Below are 21221 nucleotides of genomic sequence, written 5' to 3'. Positions count from 1 at the left end.
CCAGGACACACAAACCTGTCCATGGGCTTCCCTAAAATCTGACTTGCCATAAACTCTACAATCCTGATATGCTATTGGGTACTTATAAGAAAAGCGATAATAGCTCATTGAGTTTCCTTGTCAAATATATGCAACTTTACAGATTACGGTTAAAAAAAAAAAAAAAACTATGAAGGACGGACAAAGCATGTTAAATATTCTGCCATTATTTACAGTTCTCCCACAATAATCTTGTTTAAAACATACTGCTTTCAAGTTGTTGGGAGGGGGAGAGGGAATTTGCTTTTTTTTTTTTCAGTTTTGCTTTCATTTTTACATCTAGGTGAAAGTGCTTTTAAAAAAATTCTTTCCCTATTTACAGGTTTAAAATCAGACTACATAAATGTTCAGGCCGTTTTACCAAGATCCTGCTAATCTGTGCCAGTGCGGAAGGAACAAGGGTTTCAGTAAACACAAGGTGATTTCTGCACGGTGATGGCATTGGCTTTCGCTCACCCGCTCTCCAAAAGGCACCTGAAAGTGCAAAAGCAATGACTGGGGACACTGACACCCAGCTTCGGTCTTGGTGGGGCCCCAGCTCCTGCCACACCACCTCCCTGGAGAGCCGCATGAGAGCTCGCCTGCCCCAGCACAGCTTTGAGAGACAGAGGCAGGCAAAAAGCCTCAAGTGAGATTGTTTGAAAAGCACCACGTGGTTGTTGTTGGTTTTTTGTTGCTGTTGGTTTTTTGTTCTGTTTTTTTTTGTTTGTTTGTTTGTTTTTGCGGGAAGAACGGTGATCCATAGGAAGGAGAGATGATGGCACCTGGGGAGAGAATAGTGCCACGCTCAAGCAGTGCTTGCCACCAAGCTGGCTCGCTCAGAGAGGCCACTTGCATGCACAATGAGACTGGCACGTTTGGAGAGTCAAGTCTTGGATTCACTCTTCCCAGAGCCGATCGCATGGAGAAAGTCCCCCAGAGAGTGAAAGCACCAGACTTTAGCAACAGTGATGTACAGAGAGCAACACTAGCTATTCACAGTTCTGTGTTTTTTTTTTCTGTTTTTTTGTTTGTTTGTTTGTTTTTTATTCCAATTGGCTCCTTGGAGGTGCAGCCACCGCTGAGCTGCTCCTCTTCTCCTTGGGGCCACTGGCAAAGGAGCCCCCAGATCTGAGCATAAGCGTAGCTCCCTGGGAGCAGCGTCCTCACCTCGGTGCTCTGAGCCCAGAGGTGTCCTGAAGTCTCCAGTGCCAGGAAAAGCGCCATCCTGGCAGAGCCAAGCTCGCCAGCAGCAAAAAGCCAGACGTGAGTGCACCATTCCAGGACGTACTGCCTGCGAGTGGGCCTCCCGTATCTGTAAGAAAGAACTCCTCGAGTTGCAAAATAAGTATTGTAGGTCCTTGGAAAAAAAATAAAATCAGATGTTCAGTGTGTCCAGCTGATGTTAAAGCACATGTTTCCAGGTGACTCTCAGATGCAATCCCTGCTAGTCTCCATGCGTGGGAGCTGGAGAGATTCACCTCTTGCTTTGTTAAGCTGGTTTGGTGTTTGGGTTGTTTCCTGGGTATTTTTTTGTTGTTGTTTGTTTATGTTTGCTTCTTTTTTGAAGATCACCTTTGTCGTTGTTGTTGGAGTAAAACAAAAAAAATCCAATAAATATGTTTTAAGTGGAATTAAAAACTTCTCCTTTGTGAAAGGACGCTATAAACTTCTCTCTCCATTCTTGCAGTGCACAAGGATAGATTAAAAAAACACAGAGATATAAATATTAGATTACCAAAAAATGCCAAAGAGCATTGTTCCTTTGTTTTTTCCCTACTCCTCACCAAGTGCAGCTTTCCAATGGCTTGCACCCGAGTTGGTTTCATTTTTTCCAAGCATGTGTTGGGTTTATTTTGCTTTTTTGTGTTTTTTTTTTTTTCTTCTCCCCCATGCCTGAGGAGAAAGCACCACGAAGCAACACCGGTGCTCCAGTGCTGCTGACTTTGAGGTAAGATGGACTGCAGCAGCTGCCTCCGCCTCAGATCCAGCGGCTGTAGGGGCCTGTCACCTTGGTGTAGGCATAGGAGGACACAGTGATGGCGGAGTTGGTGGGGATAGCCACCGCCTGCCGCGTGGGGACCAAGTCCCTCCTCTCCTTGCTGGGCGCCTCGGCTGCCAATGCGCCACCCCACTTGCGCTTTTTGGCAAAGGCCTTGGCGTCCTGCTGGAGACCGAGGCGTGCAGCCTCCTCCTGCCGGGCACGGGCACGCTCAGCCAGCTGCTTCATCTTGGCCTCCCACAGTGCCAAGCCGTGGTTGGGCTGGTTCAAGTTCTTGTGTTGGTAGAAAACCAGGGAGATGCGGGTGGGGTGGCATCGATTGGGCTTCTTCAGCGGAGTGGTGGCGTGCAGCTCACGGCGGGCACATTCGATGAGGATGGAGCCATGGGCAGGCGCCACAGCCACACCGCCAATGTTCTCATCCAGGAAGTTGTGCTCACTGTCTGACCACTCCTCCTCCTCTTCCTCTTCTTCCTCCTCTTCCTCCTCCTTCACCACCTTCTCTGGCAGCTCCTCGATGCCCTCCTCCAGGCCAAAAGGATCCCACGGCTTCTCCCGTCGGGACCCCACCGCACCCTTCTCACGCATTGCCGCCTCCCACGCCTTTTCAGGCAGCCCTGGGATGGGCGCCGGTGTCCTCTGCTCCTCCACCTTGGCTGAGCCCCATGGTTCCTCGGGGAAGCTGGGCAGCCCTGGCAGGGCCGAGCTGAAGCCCAGCGGCCCCAGCTCCCAGCCCTTGTCCCGCAGGGTTGGGGTGCCTGCACTCGCCAGCACTGCCTCGCCCAGCTTGCAGGGGCTCCATGGTTTTGGCAGCAAGCTAGAGCCACATGCTGCTGCTGCTTCTCCTGACAGGACATCGGGCCACTGCTTCTCTGGCAGCGGCAAGCGCACGGCAGCATCAAAGGCGCTCAGCTTCTCTCGTCCACCTGAGCCTGCGGGGCTGGCACCTGGCACCAGGCTGCTCCACGAGCTCTCTGCCGTACTAGTCCTCTCGGGAGAAGATGCACCTCGGGACGCTTTGTATGGGCTCCAATGCTGCTCTGGGCCCCCGCCACAAGCTGGCACAGGGACAGCTGGTAGGGCCAGGCCAGTGCTGGGTACAGCCGCTGCTGCACTGGGAAAGGGCTCAATGCTGGGTGGGGGGTCCAAGGGCTCCTGCTTGATGGCCCTGCTGCCAAAACAGTTCTGTGCAAATGGCGGTGCCTCCTCTGAGCCCGTGCTAGTCCTGTGCACCCCAGCCACTGCCTTCTGCTGGCTGGCATACCGGCTGGCCCGCTCGTAGGTGCGCTGGTGATGGTTTTTACTCCGGACACTGTGTGGGATGGGCTCAGGGAAATCTGTGTTCCTGTAGGTGTGGTTGAGGTTATCCTGCAATGCCTGGATGTTGGGCTTCTTCTCATAGGTGTTGTTCACCCAGCTCTCACTCCTCTCAGTTGCCCCATAATTCAGAAACTGCGAGGGGAACACGTGGTTGCTGGAAAAACCATAATACCCGAAGGAAGGAAGCGTGAACTTTGAGTGAAACCCATTCACAGAAGGCAGATTGGGCTGTGCATAGTAGGAATGGTAAGAGTAAACACTGTTCATGCTGTAAGGGTCGGAGGGCCGGCAGCTGCCCAGCACCGAGTAGCTCTCCACCACCGCATTGCCGTTGTACTTGAAAGCGTTGTAATGGCTCTGCGGCTCCACCTTGATGGAAGGTTTCAGCGGCTGTGGGGGGATCCCACTTTTCAACGCCATACCTGCGGGCACAGCACACACAGCCACTGTGACCAGCTGGCCGAGGAGGCCAACAGCAGGGACCAAGGACCCCAGGCCCCAGAAAAATAAGTCAGTCTCAAAAATCCAACACCAATGGGCTTGCTGGCCAAGCACAGAGCTTAGCTGCAACTAGCATCACTCAGTGTGCTGGCAGCAATTCATACCCATGAGCTGAGCTGCAGCAAGAGTGCAGGTACCCCAAAAGCCATGGTGCAAATGCAGGCACCACAGTATGAGCCAGTAATGCCAGCCCGCACTCAGTGCCGCTCATGCAACCTCTGGCCCAAGAAAGCCTCCAACCACTACCCCCCAGAAGCCACAGGGGAACATCCCCTCACATGCTTTCTGGACAGCTTAGGGCCATGGGACCTCAGCTCTGTTCCCATTACCTGCATTTTGTTGGAGTGTGGGGAGTTCGAGCGCTTCCTGCTTGATCTTCTCTGGTGTCATCAGCTTCTCTTTCTGCAGCTTCTTCTTCTCTGCGGCAGCTTTCTTTGCCTCCAGCTGCCTCTGCCGACAGGATTTGGCAGGTTCAGGTAGCTTGCGGACCTCACGGGGGAAAGATGTGAGCACCTGGATGGCCCCGCTGCCCACCTTTGCGTTTTGGTTCTCCTCGCTGCCAAACTCGTCTGTGCTGGACATCTTGTAGAGGGGGAGGACGTGCAGCTGTTCATCTTCGGGGATCTTCCCTACCACGCGATTGTCTTCTTTTGTCAGCGTGCAGACCTGGGGGGAGCGCAGGGTGCCATGAGTGTCCAGGACTGCCAAACCCTTGAGATGCTAATGAATGCAGCCCAAGGGGGGACAAGGGCAAAATCCCCTCCTCAACACAAATCCATACCAGCCTGATGGCTTCCCAGGCTTCCACTGGTGCACCCCCCCCAGCCCACACCACTCCCCAGATGCTGATTGGAAACCTGCCATGGGGTTTGGGTCAGACAAGAGCAAACACACAGTTCTGATTAGTGCTTTGCTTTCATCTAGCAGGGATAGTTTCAGCACCCCACAGATGTGAGTGTTTTCATTTGAGGGTCCTTTCTGCTTTCTTAAGCAATTTCAGCATCAAAAAGGGCATTGCTCCATGAGTGCAAACACCGACGACCAGCCACCAGAATCATGCAGGTAGGAAGGGGGGTGACAGAGGCTCAGATATCTCCACTCCAAAGCACTCCCTGCGGGGTCCAGCTGGATGTCAAACAGCTCAAAAAGGCAGCAGTGAATGGGGAACCATCCCGAAAACCAATGCCAGCACCTGCTTACCACTGTGCAGCCATTGTAGAGGTTATGCTGATCTTTGTGAGCATGAGCACAGAAGTCCATGCATGCCGTCACCCCTGAAAATGGCCTCCCCTCCTTCAAGCCCAGCCGGCAATCTATTGCGACATCCTCGTTGGTAACCTAGAGAAAGAAGGAAAGGGCTCCAGTTGCCTGAAATCTGTGCACCACCACCCCACTCCTGTTTCTGATGACTGACAGGTTGTGGAGACCACAAGAGGATGAGTAAGTGGCCAGATACCTGGTTTTGGTAGGCCTGTGGTGCCAGCCTTTTGTAAAGTGGAGCAACCTCAGTGGCCAAATCCTGAAAGCTTTTCCGGAGCAGCTCTTCCTACAAGAGGGAAGAGAAAGCATTGATGCACAGGAGGACATCACTCAAGGGTTTCAGCAGTGGGGATGCAATTAGGGGTGGAGCCCCTGTACACCACCTTGTGTCCAACTCTTTCTGCTACGTCTGCCATCACGCAAAGAGCACAGCCCAAATTTCTGGTGACATCTTGGCTATTCAACCTCCAACCAAAGTCTCTTGTGCTTTTGCTTGCTCAGCCCAAGAGCCCTCTGCCATCTCCCTGGGGTTTCTAGAGAGACCCCATTTGTGTCACCCTGTAACGGCTCTTGGCAGCAAAGTCCTGGGACGTCAGTGAGAGCCTTACCAGGTCAGACTGACTTTCTTTTCCCCACAATTTCATCAAAAATACCACAAGGTACCCTGTTTTCATGCTTTCTCCTTGCCAAATTTGGAGCCAGGGTTAAAAGGAACCCGCTCTCCCTACCCTCCACTACTGCTCCACTATGCCTGTGTCACCCACCTCTTTGGGATTGTCCCCCACCAGCCTGAATTTCCGCGGAGTTTTGCTTCGGGCATATTTGCAGCCATTAAAATACATGCTCCAAGAGCAGCCGAAGGAGAAGGAAGCGCCGCAGGTATTGGGGTCCTTGCCTTGGCACGCACAAGTCCGGCTGCAGGAGGGACATTGAGAAGGAGCGTCAGCTGCTGGCACAGTGAGAGCAGCCCCTTCTGGGAATGCGACACGAGCCTGGGTGGAGTGTAGGCAGTTCCTCCACTGGTTTTAGAAATAGGGGAGGGACACCTCGGTCGCCATTCCACCCACTTCCCCAAGCCGGCATGGTGGCACTTACTCATCGTTCAAGCCGCAGCGACGGCTGGTGGGGTTGCCATACTTGGTGAGGGTGTCAGTGAGCTCCTGGTATAGCGTGTCACCCAGAGTGCGGGGAATGCCCTCCCAGGCCAGGATCAAGATGATGATTACGGCATTCTGGCAGTGGTGGCCGGCCCGGTGACGCACCAAGCACAGCAGCTTCTCCTCTTGGTTATGTCTCCGGATCACCTGGAAAACAGCCAGGCCGAATCAGACTGCCCTGAGAGGATATGTTTCCCAGGATGGGGGGCAAGAAGGCCCCCAAAAGTGGGTGCCGGCTACCTTTGTATCATCCCTCAGGGATTTGGGCAGCAGAGCTGTGAGTGCTCCCATGGTTACATCCTCCCCATGGGTTTTGGGGTGCCAGGGGGACATGCTGCCAGCCTGACCCTGAGGATGTGCCATTCAGTGGGTGCCACTGGGCAAGTGAGGGAAGCCCTGCAGAGTTTTCCTGGGGGTGGCTGCAGCTTTTCCTTTCTCTTTGGCTGCTGCAGCTCAAGCATCCTGCCCTGGCCTCCCATGGCTACCACCAGGGGGGACCTCCTTGTCCCCAGGCAGAGAGGGGACAGAAAGGGAGAAACAGTGAGTGTAGTGATAGGACAAGTAGTAATGGCTTTAAAAAACTCCTTTTTTTTTTTAACAGTCCCCCAGACATGGATTTGATTTAGTGGCACTGATGAAGTGTGACGCACAGGCCCAGGGACCCCTAAGACAGCATTAGGTGGTGCCATCCAGGCACCTCTTCTGCTACACTGGTGCCTTAAGGAGGCCTGGGGGCCATAGGCACTCACCCACTTGGCGATGGGGCAGCCCCGGGAGCTCTTCCCCTCCTTCCCAGTGTAGATGACCTTCTCAATGCGGATGGCCTTGCCCTTCTCACCGTACCTGCCAGGGAGACGCACATTAGCTGCACACACCCTGGCGAGGACCAAGAGGCACTCACAGGGCCACATGCAACCTCACAGGCCCTGCTCACCCCCATGCAATCCACCAAGGGGACTCCTACCGTCATGAGTACCCACATGCCTACACAGGCTCCCACCAGCACCTACAAGCATGCACATGACCTCATGAGGACACACGTGTGCCCACAGAGCCCCATGCACCCTCACAAGGCCCCACACACCTTCTCGAGCCCTCCCCTTGCCCTCAGGAAACCCCCAAAGCCCTCTCTGATGGCTCCGGGTCCTCAACATCAGAACTCCCCTTTGTCTGCAAGGGGTTGGGGTGGGACGGGGCCCTTACCGCTCCTCCATCAGCTCCCGGATGGATGCCACAGTGGGCCCCGAGCCCAGGTGGGTGTAGTACGGCCCCTCATCCTTCTCCACAATTTGCTCTGCAGGAAAAGGAAAGAGGGGAGGGGGAGGGGGAGACAGAGATTTTGGGGTTTGCATGTCCACAGGGGGCTCTGACCCCATGCATGCCAAATTCACTCAAATGAAGCACTTCTGCACCAAAAATCAAGCATTTCCCCACTCAGGGAGCCTAAGCAGGCACCCTTGCTTGCAATTGCAATATATGGCATTGAGTGTTTTAGGACTGGGGAAGTTTTAGTCTGGATTTATAGCTCCTCTGCACCCCCAAGGCAGCCCGCGATGTTGGCAAGCACTGGTGCCAAAACCTCCATACTCCTCCTCCTTATAGGTGCTTCTGCAGCAGAAGAGGAGGACAATGGGGTTCTTCCTTTTGGGGTGAAAATCACTGCAAAACCCATTTGGGGACAGCCCCAGTTACGCTCCATCCCCCAGCAAGGAGCAACTTGAGCTAATGCATACAACAGCGAGGGGTGAAGCCCCGAGAGAGGCCAAAAACTACAAGAATCCTGCATAGTTAATGGATAAACTTGTTTTTAATGAGAGAGGAGTGAGTCTCCGTTTCTGACCCTTCTTTCAAAGCAGGCAAAGGAGCCGAGCTTTCCACCATGCAGGGTTTTCCCTGCAGCAGGGGCTGAGACATGTGGGGAGGGAGGACAGGCAGGAGGGAGGTTTCATCACACACGGGAGGGCTGAAATGGTGGCAGGATTTCAACATGATCTGATTTTTGAAGCCTTGTAGGGCAAACCACTTAATTGCCCAGGTGTTTCCCACCACCATGTCTCTCCCTGCTGTCCCCTGGCACGGGGGATTTGCTTGGGCCACCCGAGCACGCTGCGTTCTGAAGAGAAGTGATGAGCTGCAGCGGCCACTTCGGCACACAAACCCTCAGACCCCCTCTGCTCACTGCCCACCTGCTCCCATGATGTTCACCCACCTGGCCCCGCACACTGCAACTGGACCAGCCAGATGCTATCGAAACCACCCCAAGGTAATTTTAGGGCTGAAAACTGCTGCCGCCTGCTGTCTGGACTGCCTGGAGGATGTGGGGGTGCTCTGAGTTGGCTGAGCCTGTGCAAGGAAGGAGCTGCTCAACAGGGGAGAGGCAGAAGCAAGCTCACACTACCGCAGAAGGATGCTTGGGCTACAGCCCACAAGCAACATAGCCCCAGCAGCAAACCCCCTCAGGGCTTTTAGGGCATGGAGGTGCCAGATGAGGAACTAAAGGATGCTCCGGGCAGCTGCAGCAGCACAAGGGTCAGTCCCCAGAGCACAGGGATGCTCCAGCACCACTGGGTCAGATGCATCCGGCACGGCGGGCTGGGGCTGGTCTGTCTTTCCATCCCTTGGCTCTCAGCCCCATGATTTTCATTCCTGTCATGTCTAACTGGCTTGGCGCCAGGGCTAGGAGAAAGCAGGGCTCAGCTGGGCTGCAGCTGTCCAGACAGAGATCAATACAGGACACGCAGCGAAAGCTGATTTTATTACAGTGTCTAACAGCACAGACACCTAATAAAGCACCAAGCCCGACTCCTACTTAATTGCTTTCTCTCACAGCTTTTCCTTGAGAAAATGAGGAAAGGTAGAGGCGGGAAATCCCCCCCCACCCCCCAAACCTCTAAACCACACTGAAAAAGAAAAGCAACGCAAACATTTCCTGGCAATGGAAGTAAAACTCCAAGTTAAGTTTGAGCAGCTCCAGAAAAGCCTTTCATTTGCTCAGTGTCATTTGGGCTAATTACTGCTGCCATTTACAAGCAAATAAATAAATAATCATATGCCTCGCTAATAAAGTGCAGCTTGTGCTTGGCCCGAGGCCACCTCTCTCAGTAGCACAGGGGCTTGGTTTTCCCGCACCCACTGACCCCAAATCCTTGCCTTGCTCCTCCCAGTTTAAATTTGGAGGGAGAAGATCCAGCTCCCTGCACTTGTGGAAAAGGGGACAGTGGAAGGAGATGGACTGCAGAGACCAAGCGGGAACTCTCCAACACTTCCTGCAAAGTCTAACAAATGCCAGCAAAAAAAAAAAAAAAAACAACACCAAACCCAGAGTTTTGTGTCTTTCAACACATCCTGGCAGGGACAGCAACCGAAAGAAACAGCGTCCTGGCGGCAAATATGGCCCCTAAAACAGCACAAGCCAAGAAGAGACACTCTTATTTTGAGTAATCCACTCCAGCTAATTCAGCTTAAAATAGCAGTAAGAACAAGGCAAGGTTCTAGGCAGGTTGGTGGTGCTGGGGCAAGCATGTGCCCCTTTATGGGATTTAGCTGAGCGACTAAGCACAGGTAAAATCAACAAGGCTTTGGTTTTGCTGCTCTTCCAGCCTGCACCAGCACAACCAAGTCAGACACCACCACAGTAATGCCACGCTCACTTGGCTTTGGCCACCTCACCATAAAAATAAGAGAGAAGAAGAGAAAGACCAAATGTACCCCACAACCAACGCATGAGGTCTCTGCAGCCTCGGGGTTTTGCCGTAAAAACAAAATCCACACAAAGCTGCAAAGCAGTCTCAGTCCTCCCCAGTCACAGATACTGTTGGGGTTGGATGAGACCAAAATACCCATCTCCCATTTGGGAGCAAACCCAGGAGCAAATCTTGGTGCATTTTTTTTTCAAATTTGGACCCCAAGATACTGTCTGTGTGGGTATGTTGATCCTAGGACAAAACAGGTGGTGCAAAACAGGAGCAGGAACAAGCACAAAGCCAAAAAGAGCGACATCCCCAACCCTTAACAAAAAACCCCACTGTTTTCCCGGCATTGTGGCATCACTCTGTTACTTATCCAGGGGAATCCCACCCTGCAAACCCCAAATCCCACTCTGGACAGCTTGAACCGTGCTTGCCATTGCCCCAAGCCCCCCAGCACAGCTGCTTGCTCACCGACACAGTCACAAGTGGGGAACTCTGCCTGTGCGCGCTTGGCTGGGGTGTCCAACAGGCTCTTGGTTGGCGTGTCCAGGTATTTCAGTGGTGACTCCAGGAAACCGCTGAGGGTTGGCGTCAGTGGCACCTCGTCCTTGGTGGGTGTCCCCTCTGCCTCATCAGTGTTTTGGCTCTCCTCAGAGTAAAAGCACGTGGTTGACACCACGGTGATAGCACCAGAAGACTCAATTTTGATCTGCTTGGGGGACCGTGCAGAAAAGGTATGCTCCAAAAGCGGTCCCTTCCCTGGTGAAAGTGAAAAGCTTTTGGAGACAGGTTGGGGAGAGCTGCCAGAGGCCAAGGTGGTGGTACTGGCAGTGGGGGGCACTTGTGAGGCTGGTGCCGGACCCCCCCGCAGCTCAGCTGTCCCAGGAGGCTGCAGGTTGAAGTTCTCCCCAAATTCAGCCTCAAACTGCCGGATGAGCTCTTCCAGCTTGTCATCCACTACAATGGGGGCTGGTGGGGCAGACAGCGCTTCTTCTGAGCCAGACGAGCTTGGTGTCATCGGCAGGTGGCTTTGGGGGCCCCCCCCAGGGGCACCCCTTTCCTGAGAATTGGGAGTGGTGGGCAGGGGTAGTGCAAGAGACTGCTGGAGCGGGAAGGCAGGTGGTGGCGGCTCGGTTTGCATCTCTTCAGCTGGGGGCTCAGCAGGTGCCCGAAACCCCTCCAGGCTGATTTGCCAAAGGGGCAGGAAGAGTGGCTGTGAGTCTTTCTGCTTGGGCTTCTTGATCTGCACTTGCTTGCGGGCTGGCTTTTCGGGCTGCGTTTTCTTCTTTTTCTCTTTGGCCTGCTTTTCAAAGGGTTTCGGTGGCCCAGCCAGAGCACCGGGTGCCCACCAGCCAGGCGGCCGCTCCGGGGGGGCCACGGCTAGGCTCTGCTCAAGGAAAAGGCTGCGCTTGTGATGGAGATGCTGCTGCAGGACCAGCTGCGTCTTCTTGTGCAAATTGGGCTCCTGCGGCAGTGGTGGCACGCGGGGGCTGCTTGCCGCGTCCTTGGCAAGCGCTCGTTCGGGGGGCTTCAACGCCACTGTTGCGGGGGCTTTGCCAGCCTCGGACTGCTTGAAAGCTGCCTTGATGTAGTCAGTATTTCCCAGAAGCTGCTCCAGCTCTGCCATGGGGTCTCCGGTCCCTGCCGGAGGCACCGTGCCAAAAAGTGGCTCTGGTGAGGCACCGGGCTGCGTGAGGAAGCGGGGCCCCGGCTCTGGTGGGACAAGGGGCCCAGGGGGCGGCGGGGCTGGGGGTTGCCCATCACCACTGGGTTGCGGGAGCGCGGCTGAGAGCTGCGTTAGGGCTTCGATGGCAATGGCTGTTTGCAGGCTGATGTTCTTCTCCTTGGCGATGTTCAGTGCACTTTGGGAAAAGGGGAGGCCGTCCGATGGGCATGGCTCAGCGGTCTCAAGCACCGGTTGGGGAACAATAGCACCTTTCTCAGGGGGTGGTGGGGAGACCGGCACCGGCTCCTCGCCCAGAGCCGACTTGATCTTCTGCTCCAGCCACTCCAGGTAGTCGGGGCACTCAGGGCCATCACAGTTGCAGTTGGGGGGCTTCATGCCATGCTTGGCCAAGGCAAGGGCAGCCTTGAGGGCATGCAGGTCCTCTCCCTGTGGCATACCGTCCTGCGGCGCCAGCACCTCACTCAGCCCTCCCCTGCTCATCTCGGTGTCAAACTTCTTGTACAGCAGCGAGGGAGAGTCCAGGGGAGGCAGCCGGTAGGAGGACACAGCCTCAGCCACTGCCGAGAAGGCCACCAGGTTTCTGGCATCCTCCAGATGGGCTTTGCCAGCAGTGGCTGGCTGGCCAGGCAGCCAGCTGCTCGGCTCCATCAGCGTGCTGCCCCCCACCTCTGGCTGGCCCCCATTCTCCAGGCTGAGCCCGTTGCCCTCATTCAGCTTTCTTTCTTCGACATAGTTAATCAGCCCTTCTTCCATTTGGCCTCTTCTTGGGCCATCAACTGGGTCGCCCCCCGAACCTGTCTGAGAATGGGGAGAGTGGAGAGGTGTAAGCACCACTTGCAACAGTCAACATGCGCCCAATTTCCCCCTCCCACCCCTGCAACTTTTGTCTTTCACCCATTTTACCACAGAGCCCCACAGCTTGAAATGCAGCCGCTTCTTTTCACCCCCCACGCACCCCTCCCGGCCCCATGCCACCCACGTCTCCCACCACCCGCCACCCAGTTTCAAAATTGCTCATGGGATGTTTTGGTATTTCCACCACCTGCGGAGTGTGTGATGAGACAGGGTGTATGGGAGGGCATCCCGCTCCCAGCTCTGTTTTCAGGAGGTCCAGCCCTGCTGATGCATTCCTTGGGACCCCCTTCTCAGTGCCATGGGATCATGGGGCTTCACCTCACTTTACCCACTCCTTACAGTGGGGATGAAGCTGTTGCAAAGCATTTTGCTCTGCTTGCATCCAGACGGAGCAAAGACCATCAGGCTCAGGATGAGCTCCTTCATCCCCTGCAAATGTAGCACTGAGCATTGGATAAGGTCACTGCAGCTCCAGGGCTCAGCAATGAAGTTAGCAATGGGGCACTGAGCCCGAGTACTGCTGAAGGATGCATCATGGAGAGAAGGTTGGGGGGAACCGGGCCCATGTGTGAAGCAAATATCCTGTCTGGGAGCGTTTCACCTGGAGAAGCCGTCCTCCGCCACAGAAAGAAGCCGCCAAGTTGTCCGTGCCAGCGGCAGGGGCAGCATGGGGATGATTTCACCTCAAATAACCCAAACCCATGTCAGCACAGCTGGCCAGACCCCAGCAACATGGAGCAACAGCACCAGCATCCAGAAAACCACCCTTGTGCCGCCTGTCAGAGATGCCCACCCGGAGACAAACCAGCCACATCCAGGGAGCCCATCTTCCTGGTGCCAGGGCTCACACATCCTGGTTAAGACCCTACAAGGGCTTTGCAAGAAGCACGGAGGCATTTCTGCACTCGGTGGTTTCTCCCCCCTCAGTTAATGCCAGGGAGGACTGGGTGCAGTACATTTAGCAGTTTGCTGGTAACGGGAAAGCTTCCTGAAAGTTAAAAATACAGCAAAGCTCACTAGGAAAAAAAAATGGACAAACTAAGCAAAGGCTTCAGGCAGAACTTCTTGCCTCCAGCACTGGCTCCACAGGAAGGACCTACAGCCCTGATGCTCCAGGAGACCCCAAAGTACAGCTCTGGTGTGTGGACAAGCTGTCTGTGGTGAGGAGCTTCGTTTAACCCTTCCAATGCCAGCCCTGTAGCTTTCACATGAGCAGTCTACAGGGAGAGATGAAGAGCAACATGTGCGCGTAAGCATGGCTGGTTTCGACACAGATAAGAACACTGCTGACTGCAGCAAAACCAAGGAGCAACCACTCCCTGCACGATTCAAGACTTCGCTGCCCCAAAAATCCCCCCCAGGGAGAAAACCTGGGGGGCAAAACTCATGGGCAGCACAAACCAGCACAGTGTGGGTGCAAATTGGTGCTGCCCCTCTCTTGGCATGGGGCATACCCCCAGGCTGCCACTGCTTTCAAGGGGCTCTAGTGCCATCTCCTCGCTGGTGATGGGGACTTGGAGCTTGGAGCCACGAGCAAAGGGACCGGTCCGTCAGGTCAGGGAGCAAATGCATTGCTGCTCATTTGCAGGGTGGGGACATGCTGCCTCCACACCCCGTGCCAAGTAACATGGTGCGAGGAAGACCCAGCCTTGTCCATCCTTCCCACGCTGCCGCCCCAGCCAAGGTTTTTCCCAAGCAGTACACAGTGGCAGGGAGAAAATGTTATGAAACCCCCTCAAAGCGGGAACGCTCATGCCCTGAAGCGTCCCTGGTGACGCCAGCCCGCAGAAATGGTGTAAAACCTGTTTAGCTCTGGGCGTGGAGCGAACGTTGGCCCCAAGGGTTTTCTGGGGGTACCAGGTGGATGTGGGCACGGGAAGCCCCAGAAAACAGCTGGGGACGCTTCTAATGCACCCCAAATGTGGATGTCCCTGAAGCTACTGTCCCCAGCCATGCACTACATCCGTCACTACATCAGTGAGCGAAGGCACCAGCCTTGGGGTAAACCTCCCAAGGCATCAGGGCCAGCCGCAAAGAGAGATAAGGAGCTTCCCCACCCTGCCTGGATCCCCAGACCTTGCCAAATCCTCCTCTATAACTGGTTTCACAGGGAAGCCCTGTCTCAAACCTGCCCTCATCCAGATGGAGCTTCAAAATCTTTTCCCCCTGCATCCATCCCTCAGGCATCACCTCCACCTGCCCCAAAGCTGGCAGGACGCTCATACCCCTTGGTGTAAACACCACAGCAAAGCCACTGGGTCAGGATGGGACAGCAGTTTGGGCTGCCCTTACACTGTCCCTGCCACTACACTGCTCCATCCAATAAATCAGGTTCTTGAATCAGGCTGGGGATGCAGGAAAAAAAGTTCATCCTGCAAATGCATGGCAAAACCCATCCTGTCAGCGCTGAGCCAGTGCTGCATCCTGTGGTGCTCCCAAAGGGTTAATCCAAGAGCTGCCACCATCCCCAAATCCATGGGGAAAAAATACATTTTTTTTCCTGGCTCTCCCACACGGCTCCTTTTGTTCCCAGCGCCACCGGGGTGGAGGGCAAGCACAGTGGGAGCTGCATTTATGGCCCCGTGGGATTTTCATCCCGAAAACCACCAACAACAACCCAGCCCCAACTCACTCCAGCAGCAGACGAGGAAATCCACCCATTCATCAGCGCTGTTTGCACCTATTCCTCCGCCACACTGCCCACTTCCCCACGGAAAGCAATGCCTGCCCAAACCTCCATCCGCCTGCCCCGGGAAATAATAAAAGCTGGGGGGGGAGGAGGGGGATTAAAATAAAGAGAAAAGCAAGCCTTTTGGTTCAGATTAGCTCAGTTGTTTGGCTACTGCACAGTCCGTCTTGGATCCTCGGTGTTTTGTAAAAGGGGGAAAACCCCTTTGAGGAAGAAAATAATTATCTTTTGTTTTGTTTTGTTTTTCCCCCTTTTTTAATTTTTTCCTTCTGTTTTAAATGCCTTCAACGGAGGGGGGGGGGGGAAAGAAAACAACAACAACAACAAAAAGCAGCGGCAACCACACCACACAACACACACAGAGCCCTGCTTGGATGCTTTCCAGCCTGGGCTGTGCTCCCTAGGACTGGTCTGCAGCCATCGGTACCCGCGCGGCGGGGGCACGGTGCCGGCGAGCAGGGCTGGCACGGCCGGGGCACGAGGCACTTACGTCTGCGGGGCGGGCGGTGAGGCCGGCAGCGGCGATGGCACCGGGGAGGGAAGGCGCAACGAGTTTTTCAGCCTCAGCCGCCCCAGCCCTCCCCGCCCCCTGCAAACAGCTGGAGGAGCCATTAGCCCCAGCGCCGCGCGCACGTACGGACAGACGGACGGACGGATGGCGGAGGGCTGCGCGTTCGCCCGAAAGCACCCCGACATCTTGGCCTGGGCCCAAAGGGTGCCTTGGTAGGGGGGGGTCCCACCCCTCCAGCCCCCTAGAGATCCTGCAGCCCAGCACATGCAGTCACCCATACATTCAGCAACCTATGTATATCCTGCAGCCCTGCACATCCTTCAGCCCTGTATATCCAGCCATCTTATAGGTCCTGCAGCCCTATCGACCCTGCAGCCCCCTATATATCAAGTGACATGATGTGATCAGCAACCTTTTACATCCAGCACTCCCATGTATCCTGCAACCTTGTATATTCAGCAAATTGTTATATCCAGCAATATGCATATCCAGCAGACCTTTATATCTGGCAACCCTACACATCTAGCAACCTTATACGTACCGCGAATTGTTCAACATATTCAACAACCTATACAATCTGCGGACCTGTATAACCTGCAACCCTATATATTCAGCAACACTACAGGTCTTGCAGCCCTATGTGACCTCCACCCCTATATATCAGGCAACCCTATATATCCAGCAACTTGTTATATCCAGAAAGCTATATATCCAGCAGACTTACATATCCAACAAGCCTACACATCCAGCAGCCCTATACATCCTGCAAATCTGTATGTCTTGCAAAAAAAAAAAATATATATATATATATATATACATGCAGCAACCCTATACACCCAACAGCCCCATATATCCAGCAACTTCTTACAGGGACAAGGTGACCAGGTGCAGTGCTATAGCCACTGTGCGGGACAGAAGCATAGCCATCCCAGGGCAGATTTGGCACATGTTGGCAGGATCTGTCCCAGCAGGGAATGTCACAGGCTGTTGCAACAGTCCACAGTTGGATGGTGCTGCCCCATCACCCTGCCACCCCAGCCATCTCAGGGGACAAGCCAGAATCTGCCTGTCCGGAGGGACAGACAGCGATCCCTCTACCTAACCTGCCTGCCCTGGCAAAGCCATAGCTGCTTCAAAACTGCTTTTTCTCCTTTTTCTTTCTTTTTTTTTTTTAATCCTCCCTCTTTTTCAAAATATTATTTTAAACATCCCCACGGCCTTATAATAAAAATTAAATGAAAGCACCCCAAACAAGCAGGCAGGCCTTCCTGCCATGTTCCTGCTTGTCTTAAATCACGCGCTGCCACCTCCAAACCACATGTTTAGGAAAAAAACAACAACCCAACAACAGGCAAAGAACCGGTTTTAAATCCCTTGCGCTTGAAAAACATCCATAGGGCCCATCCAACCCCTGAATTTGTGCTGAAGTAGTAATCCTCTATATGGATATTTTGGGTATTTATTAAATCCCCCTTGCCTCAATGTATTTTGCAAGGGCTGGGCTTAGTTGGGGAGAGACTGGAGCAGCTCAGTGCACGCTTTGCTTCGTCCCACTGCAAATTACTCTATTGTAAGTGGAGGATTTAGGAGATGGAGATGTGGGTGACCTGGATGCCAAGGGTGCATCAGTGCAGGGGGGAAATGCAACACTGAAATCACCATCAGCCAGGGCACAGCGGGGTTTTTGGGAGGTCAGTGGGAGCCGCCAAGAGACAGCAGCCAGGGCCGGCCAAGAGGCAGGCGGCTGCTTGGCTGCCAGCCCTGTGCTGCGCTCATGGTTTTCCTCCACTGGCAGCCAGCCCTGGGATCCTCTGGGCTCAGGGGCACCGTGGGGGCCCCCATGTGATGGTGAAGCCCAGGGCGGGTAAGCATCCCTGAGCGCAGGCAACCCTACAATAACAAAGCACATGGCTGCTGTCACTAAAGGGCTTTCCTCTGTTTGCATGGCACAGCTGCAGACCCACGAACACCCTCAGGGAAGGGCATGCTGCTGAAGTTACACCCTGGGGAGAGACATGCTGGAGACCTGTGCTGCTCTGCCGGACGCAGAAAGTCACTGAATGCCACCGTGCTACCAGTGGGGGATGCTGGAGAGGAGCCCAGTGGCGTGGATGCCCTAAGCAGATGCAACACTCCCAGGAAAAGCAAATTGGCGAGCTCACAGAGCCGTGCTGTGCCCGTGGGAGCCCCTCCCGGCGTACTCCCAGCACCGGCTTGCTTGTTTTCCAAGCTGTTTCCATGGCCCCGTCTGACCCCGGCGCTGGGTTTGAGCTGCTCACTCCTGTCCTCATTTAGCCCAGAGGAAAGCCAGAGCTGCGCCAAGGCTGGGGGCACAGGGCTGATTTGTGCCACAGGAAGCCACATTAGAGCCCATCCCTGCTTTGCATGATCCCCTTGGGAACCCCCAGAGCCGCAATCCTGCTCTAGATGGCACTGGGACAACCATTCCCCCCCTTCTCCATCTCACAGGGGGAAAAAGCCAAATCAATGCAATATATTCACTCCTGGCTCCTGCTGCATCGGCTTCAGGAGCTTGCAATGGAGATGGGGGATTTTTTTCCACGTGGAAATTTCCCCATCCTCCCCGTTGGGGCTCCAGGAAAAGGGTTTTCCCAGCTGAGCCAAACTATGACCAATGGGAAAGCACCATGGCCTTCCAAAGCAAAAGGGAAAGATGGGAAAAAGTGGCTATTTTGGAGCAGAAGCTGCCCAGCTGCAGCATCCTTAATGTGTGGAGCAAGGGAGAGGTGATTGCTCGGATGCAGCAGCTCCTCCAAAATCACCCCAACCAGGAATGGCTGCACGCCAACATCTGTTGTTAATCCACCCTGGATGCCTTTCAAAGCTGGGATGGAAAATTCATACCCCTGCACGCAAGCAGCCCAGGGTCCCACTCCAGCCAGGCAACGGGGGACACCTGCAGCGTGGCACCAAGCCCTGATATAACGGTGTGGGATGCTCAGCCCCAGGACAGGATGCTCGGCCCCACCGCAAGGATGCTTGGCACAGCAGCATATCAGCTTTCCAGGAGCTGCAGGGTTAAGCCGTGGCTAGCGTTCCCATCACAGCCTTGAGCCAGGAGCAAGCATATGGCAAAGGGAGGGGGAATGGTTTGCCAGGCTGTGTCAGGCTGCTCTGGCCAGCGGGGAGGGAGGGAGGGGAGAAGAGCTCTTTAAAGAGAAAAAGAGGGAAAAAAAAAAAAAAAGCGCTATTTTTGTTTCTTGGAGCATCTTTGCTCCAACACAGCTGACTCCTCTCATGCAGGCGTTCAGCTACCAGATTGGCACCGGGTCTGGCCAGGCAATGCCAAAACGCTGGCTGGCGGCAAGCAGTGCTCCAATAGGGAAGGGAAAGGGGAAGAGGGAAGGGGAAGGGGTAAGCAGAAACGCAGAAGTGCCTTGGGCCCAGCTGAGTGTCTTGCCCATGCTAACAGCACTTTGCCATCCCACCCAAGCCACCCACGTGGGGCTGGGTGACTTTTTGCTGCCGTTCATCAGTGCCACTGTCTGTGGCAGGACGGGGATCAGTGCCCTCCCACGCCCTACCACCAACAACCCAGTGGGGAAATTTCCCCCTTGCCCAATTACTTTGCATTGCAAGCAGGGTGCAGAAACTGGCCAGCTTTCAAGAACTGGTAGTCGCAGTGCGAAGCTGCCCTGCACCCATATTGTCAGGGCTCTGCAGGCTGTTTGGAGCAGGGGGTCCTGCACTGTGCTGTTGGTGCTTGGCTCCCCAAATCCCACCCTGTCCCACCGTACCTGGGGGATGCACAGCCCCGGCCCTGCTCCTTGCTCCGTGAAACCAGTCAGCAGCCTGAGCTTTCAGCAGAGGAGGAAGAGGAGGAGGAGGAGAAGGAGGAGGAGGAGGAGGAGGAACATGTGTGTGGCAAGCTCAAACATGTCGGCAGCGTTGATGGCTGGCGGGCAGGAGCCAGGAGACGAGTGGGAGCCTGGCCCTGCCCAGTCTGGGCGCAGGGAAAGCGCCGGCTCCACCAGCCGGTTTCACTGCTGCGACCAGTCCCCGACGGGGAAAAGTACCTGGGGAGAAACTGAGTCTGGGGCAGGCTCGGCATCACCCAGCGCAGTGCATCTGCAGTGCCCCGCTTCCTTCAAGCCACTTCTCCAGCCCCTGTGACTCACCCCGAAATGACACCAACGCTGCCCTGGGTGCCCCACTGGGGCCAGGGGGGTCCCGAAACCCTGGAGCGGATGTGACGGGGACCAAGTCACGTCCAGGAAGAGCCTCTTGGGGTCGCATCCTGCTCCACCTGCTGGTGCGGGGACACGGGGACAGCCGCTTCCCCTTTCACCACCCGCCCCAGCTTCAGGCTGAAATCCTCCTTCTTGAAAGCATGGGGTGGAAGCACAGAAAGAGGCTCTGCGTTTTCCTGTTTGGCTCCAACCCCTGTAGCGCACACAGCCAAAGCAAAGCCCAGTAGTGCAGGGCAGCTGCCACCCCCAAAGGGGACATCACGATGGCCACATCCCTTCACAAACCATCCTCCCTAGCCAAGGCTGACGAGTAGTATTTCCCCATACTCACCCCAGCATGGCGGACGGGAGCCAGCACCACTGCATAGATGAGTCCCCAGACAGGGGAAGGAATAAAACCTCCCACCAAAAGGTTAATTAGGGTCTAGCAAACTGAGCCCCTTCTCTGCCCTATGTATGGGCGCAGGCATGTGCTCAGAGTCAGACCCGACGTATCTCTCCTAAAAGCAATGTTGAAGCAAGATCACTTGTGAAAGGCAAGCAGGAGTGGAGAAGCACCCTGAAGCGCAGCCTCTCCATACAAGAACGCATTTGCATCACTTTCTTTCTGTCCGCTCCCGATCAGCACTGGCACAACTCTTTTGCAGCATGCTGCACAAAAGCCCCTTTTTTCCTACCAAAAAATGTCAGCCCCCTCCCACCCCAGCTGCCTCCTGGGGTCTGCAGTGCTGCTGAGTCAGCACCGACACTGCTGAGTCACCACTGCCACATCAGCCAGCAATGAGCTCAGCCGCGGGAGCTCCAGCATCTCTGTGCACGCTGTTGGAGCGGCCAACACTCTGTCCCACGACAGGCAGAACATGTGGCTCTGACCACAGCCAGGCTGGTGACACCAGCACTTGCATTTCAGCTGGGAGAAACTTTGCCCAGGTCCAAAATCACAAGGTTTGGCATTGCACATGTGCAGTCCCATGATCTGGAGGCTGGGGCTGCCATCCTCTTCAAAAACACCCCATCACGGATGATGCCTAAGTGGGGGTAAACAGATGTGGCATCACAGCCGCCACTGAGCTTTCCTCATCTTGGTCATCCTTTTCCACCACCGAAAAAGGGAAGGGAAAAAAATACCAAATTTCTATTTTTTTTTCCTCTGCTGGGGTCATCAGCACCAAGGGGGAAGCGCAGACGCCGCCTCCAGATTCACTGGCCTGCGCTCCCTGGCGCTGGTGACGGTGCTGATGACTCACGGGAAGGGAGGGGGAAAGCAACGTGTGCACGGGGCCGTAATGTTTGTAAACCTAAAAAAAGCCATGTGCAGGCA

At 54.9% G+C, this 21221-nt stretch overlaps 1 protein-coding gene across 3 annotated transcripts; it reads right to left on the bottom strand.

The window, feature by feature from the left end:
* Positions 1 to 406: 406 nt before the first annotated feature.
* On the bottom strand, positions 407 to 19519 carry TET3 (tet methylcytosine dioxygenase 3). 3 transcript variants are annotated; one of them, XM_050715785.1, is made up of 10 exons: positions 19448 to 19519; positions 10419 to 12432; positions 7462 to 7552; positions 7008 to 7101; positions 6197 to 6405; positions 5866 to 6016; positions 5298 to 5387; positions 5042 to 5179; positions 4171 to 4507; positions 407 to 3762 (listed from the first exon to the last, which is right to left on the bottom strand). In XM_050715785.1, exons 2-10 carry the CDS (start codon positions 12385 to 12387, stop codon positions 2000 to 2002), a joined length of 4842 nt encoding a protein of 1613 aa, XP_050571742.1. In that variant the 5' UTR covers positions 12388 to 12432; positions 19448 to 19519; the 3' UTR covers positions 407 to 1999. The 3 variants fall into 3 exon arrangements, with proteins under 3 accessions (XP_050571742.1, XP_035424665.1, XP_050571743.1); XM_035568772.2 differs by lacking the exon at positions 19448 to 19519 and adding an exon at positions 15669 to 15791; XM_050715786.1 differs by lacking the exon at positions 19448 to 19519 and adding an exon at positions 13091 to 13279.
* Between the last annotated feature and the right edge of the window lie 1702 nt (positions 19520 to 21221).

The sequence above is a fragment of the Cygnus atratus genome, chromosome 27 (assembly GCF_013377495.2).
Source record: "Cygnus atratus isolate AKBS03 ecotype Queensland, Australia chromosome 27, CAtr_DNAZoo_HiC_assembly, whole genome shotgun sequence".
In the NCBI taxonomy this organism is placed as follows: Eukaryota; Metazoa; Chordata; class Aves; order Anseriformes; family Anatidae; genus Cygnus; species Cygnus atratus.
The sequence above is the reverse complement of the archived record's forward strand: the minus strand, read 5'-3'. Positions and strand labels throughout refer to the sequence as shown.

Excerpts from the sequence above, each read along its gene's own strand:
- TET3 (XM_050715785.1), bottom strand. The coding sequence starts at position 12,387 with ATGGAAGAAGGGCTGATTAACTATGTCGAAGAAAGAAAGCTGAATGAG. Across the intron at positions 7,102-7,461 it reads CGGGAGCTGATGGAGGAGCG|GTACGGTGAGAAGGGCAAGG; the intron begins GTAAGGGCCCCG and ends TCTCCCTGGCAG. Across the intron at positions 4,508-5,041 it reads TCTACAATGGCTGCACAGTG|GTCTGCACGCTGACAAAAGA; the intron begins GTAAGCAGGTGC and ends CGCTCCCCCCAG.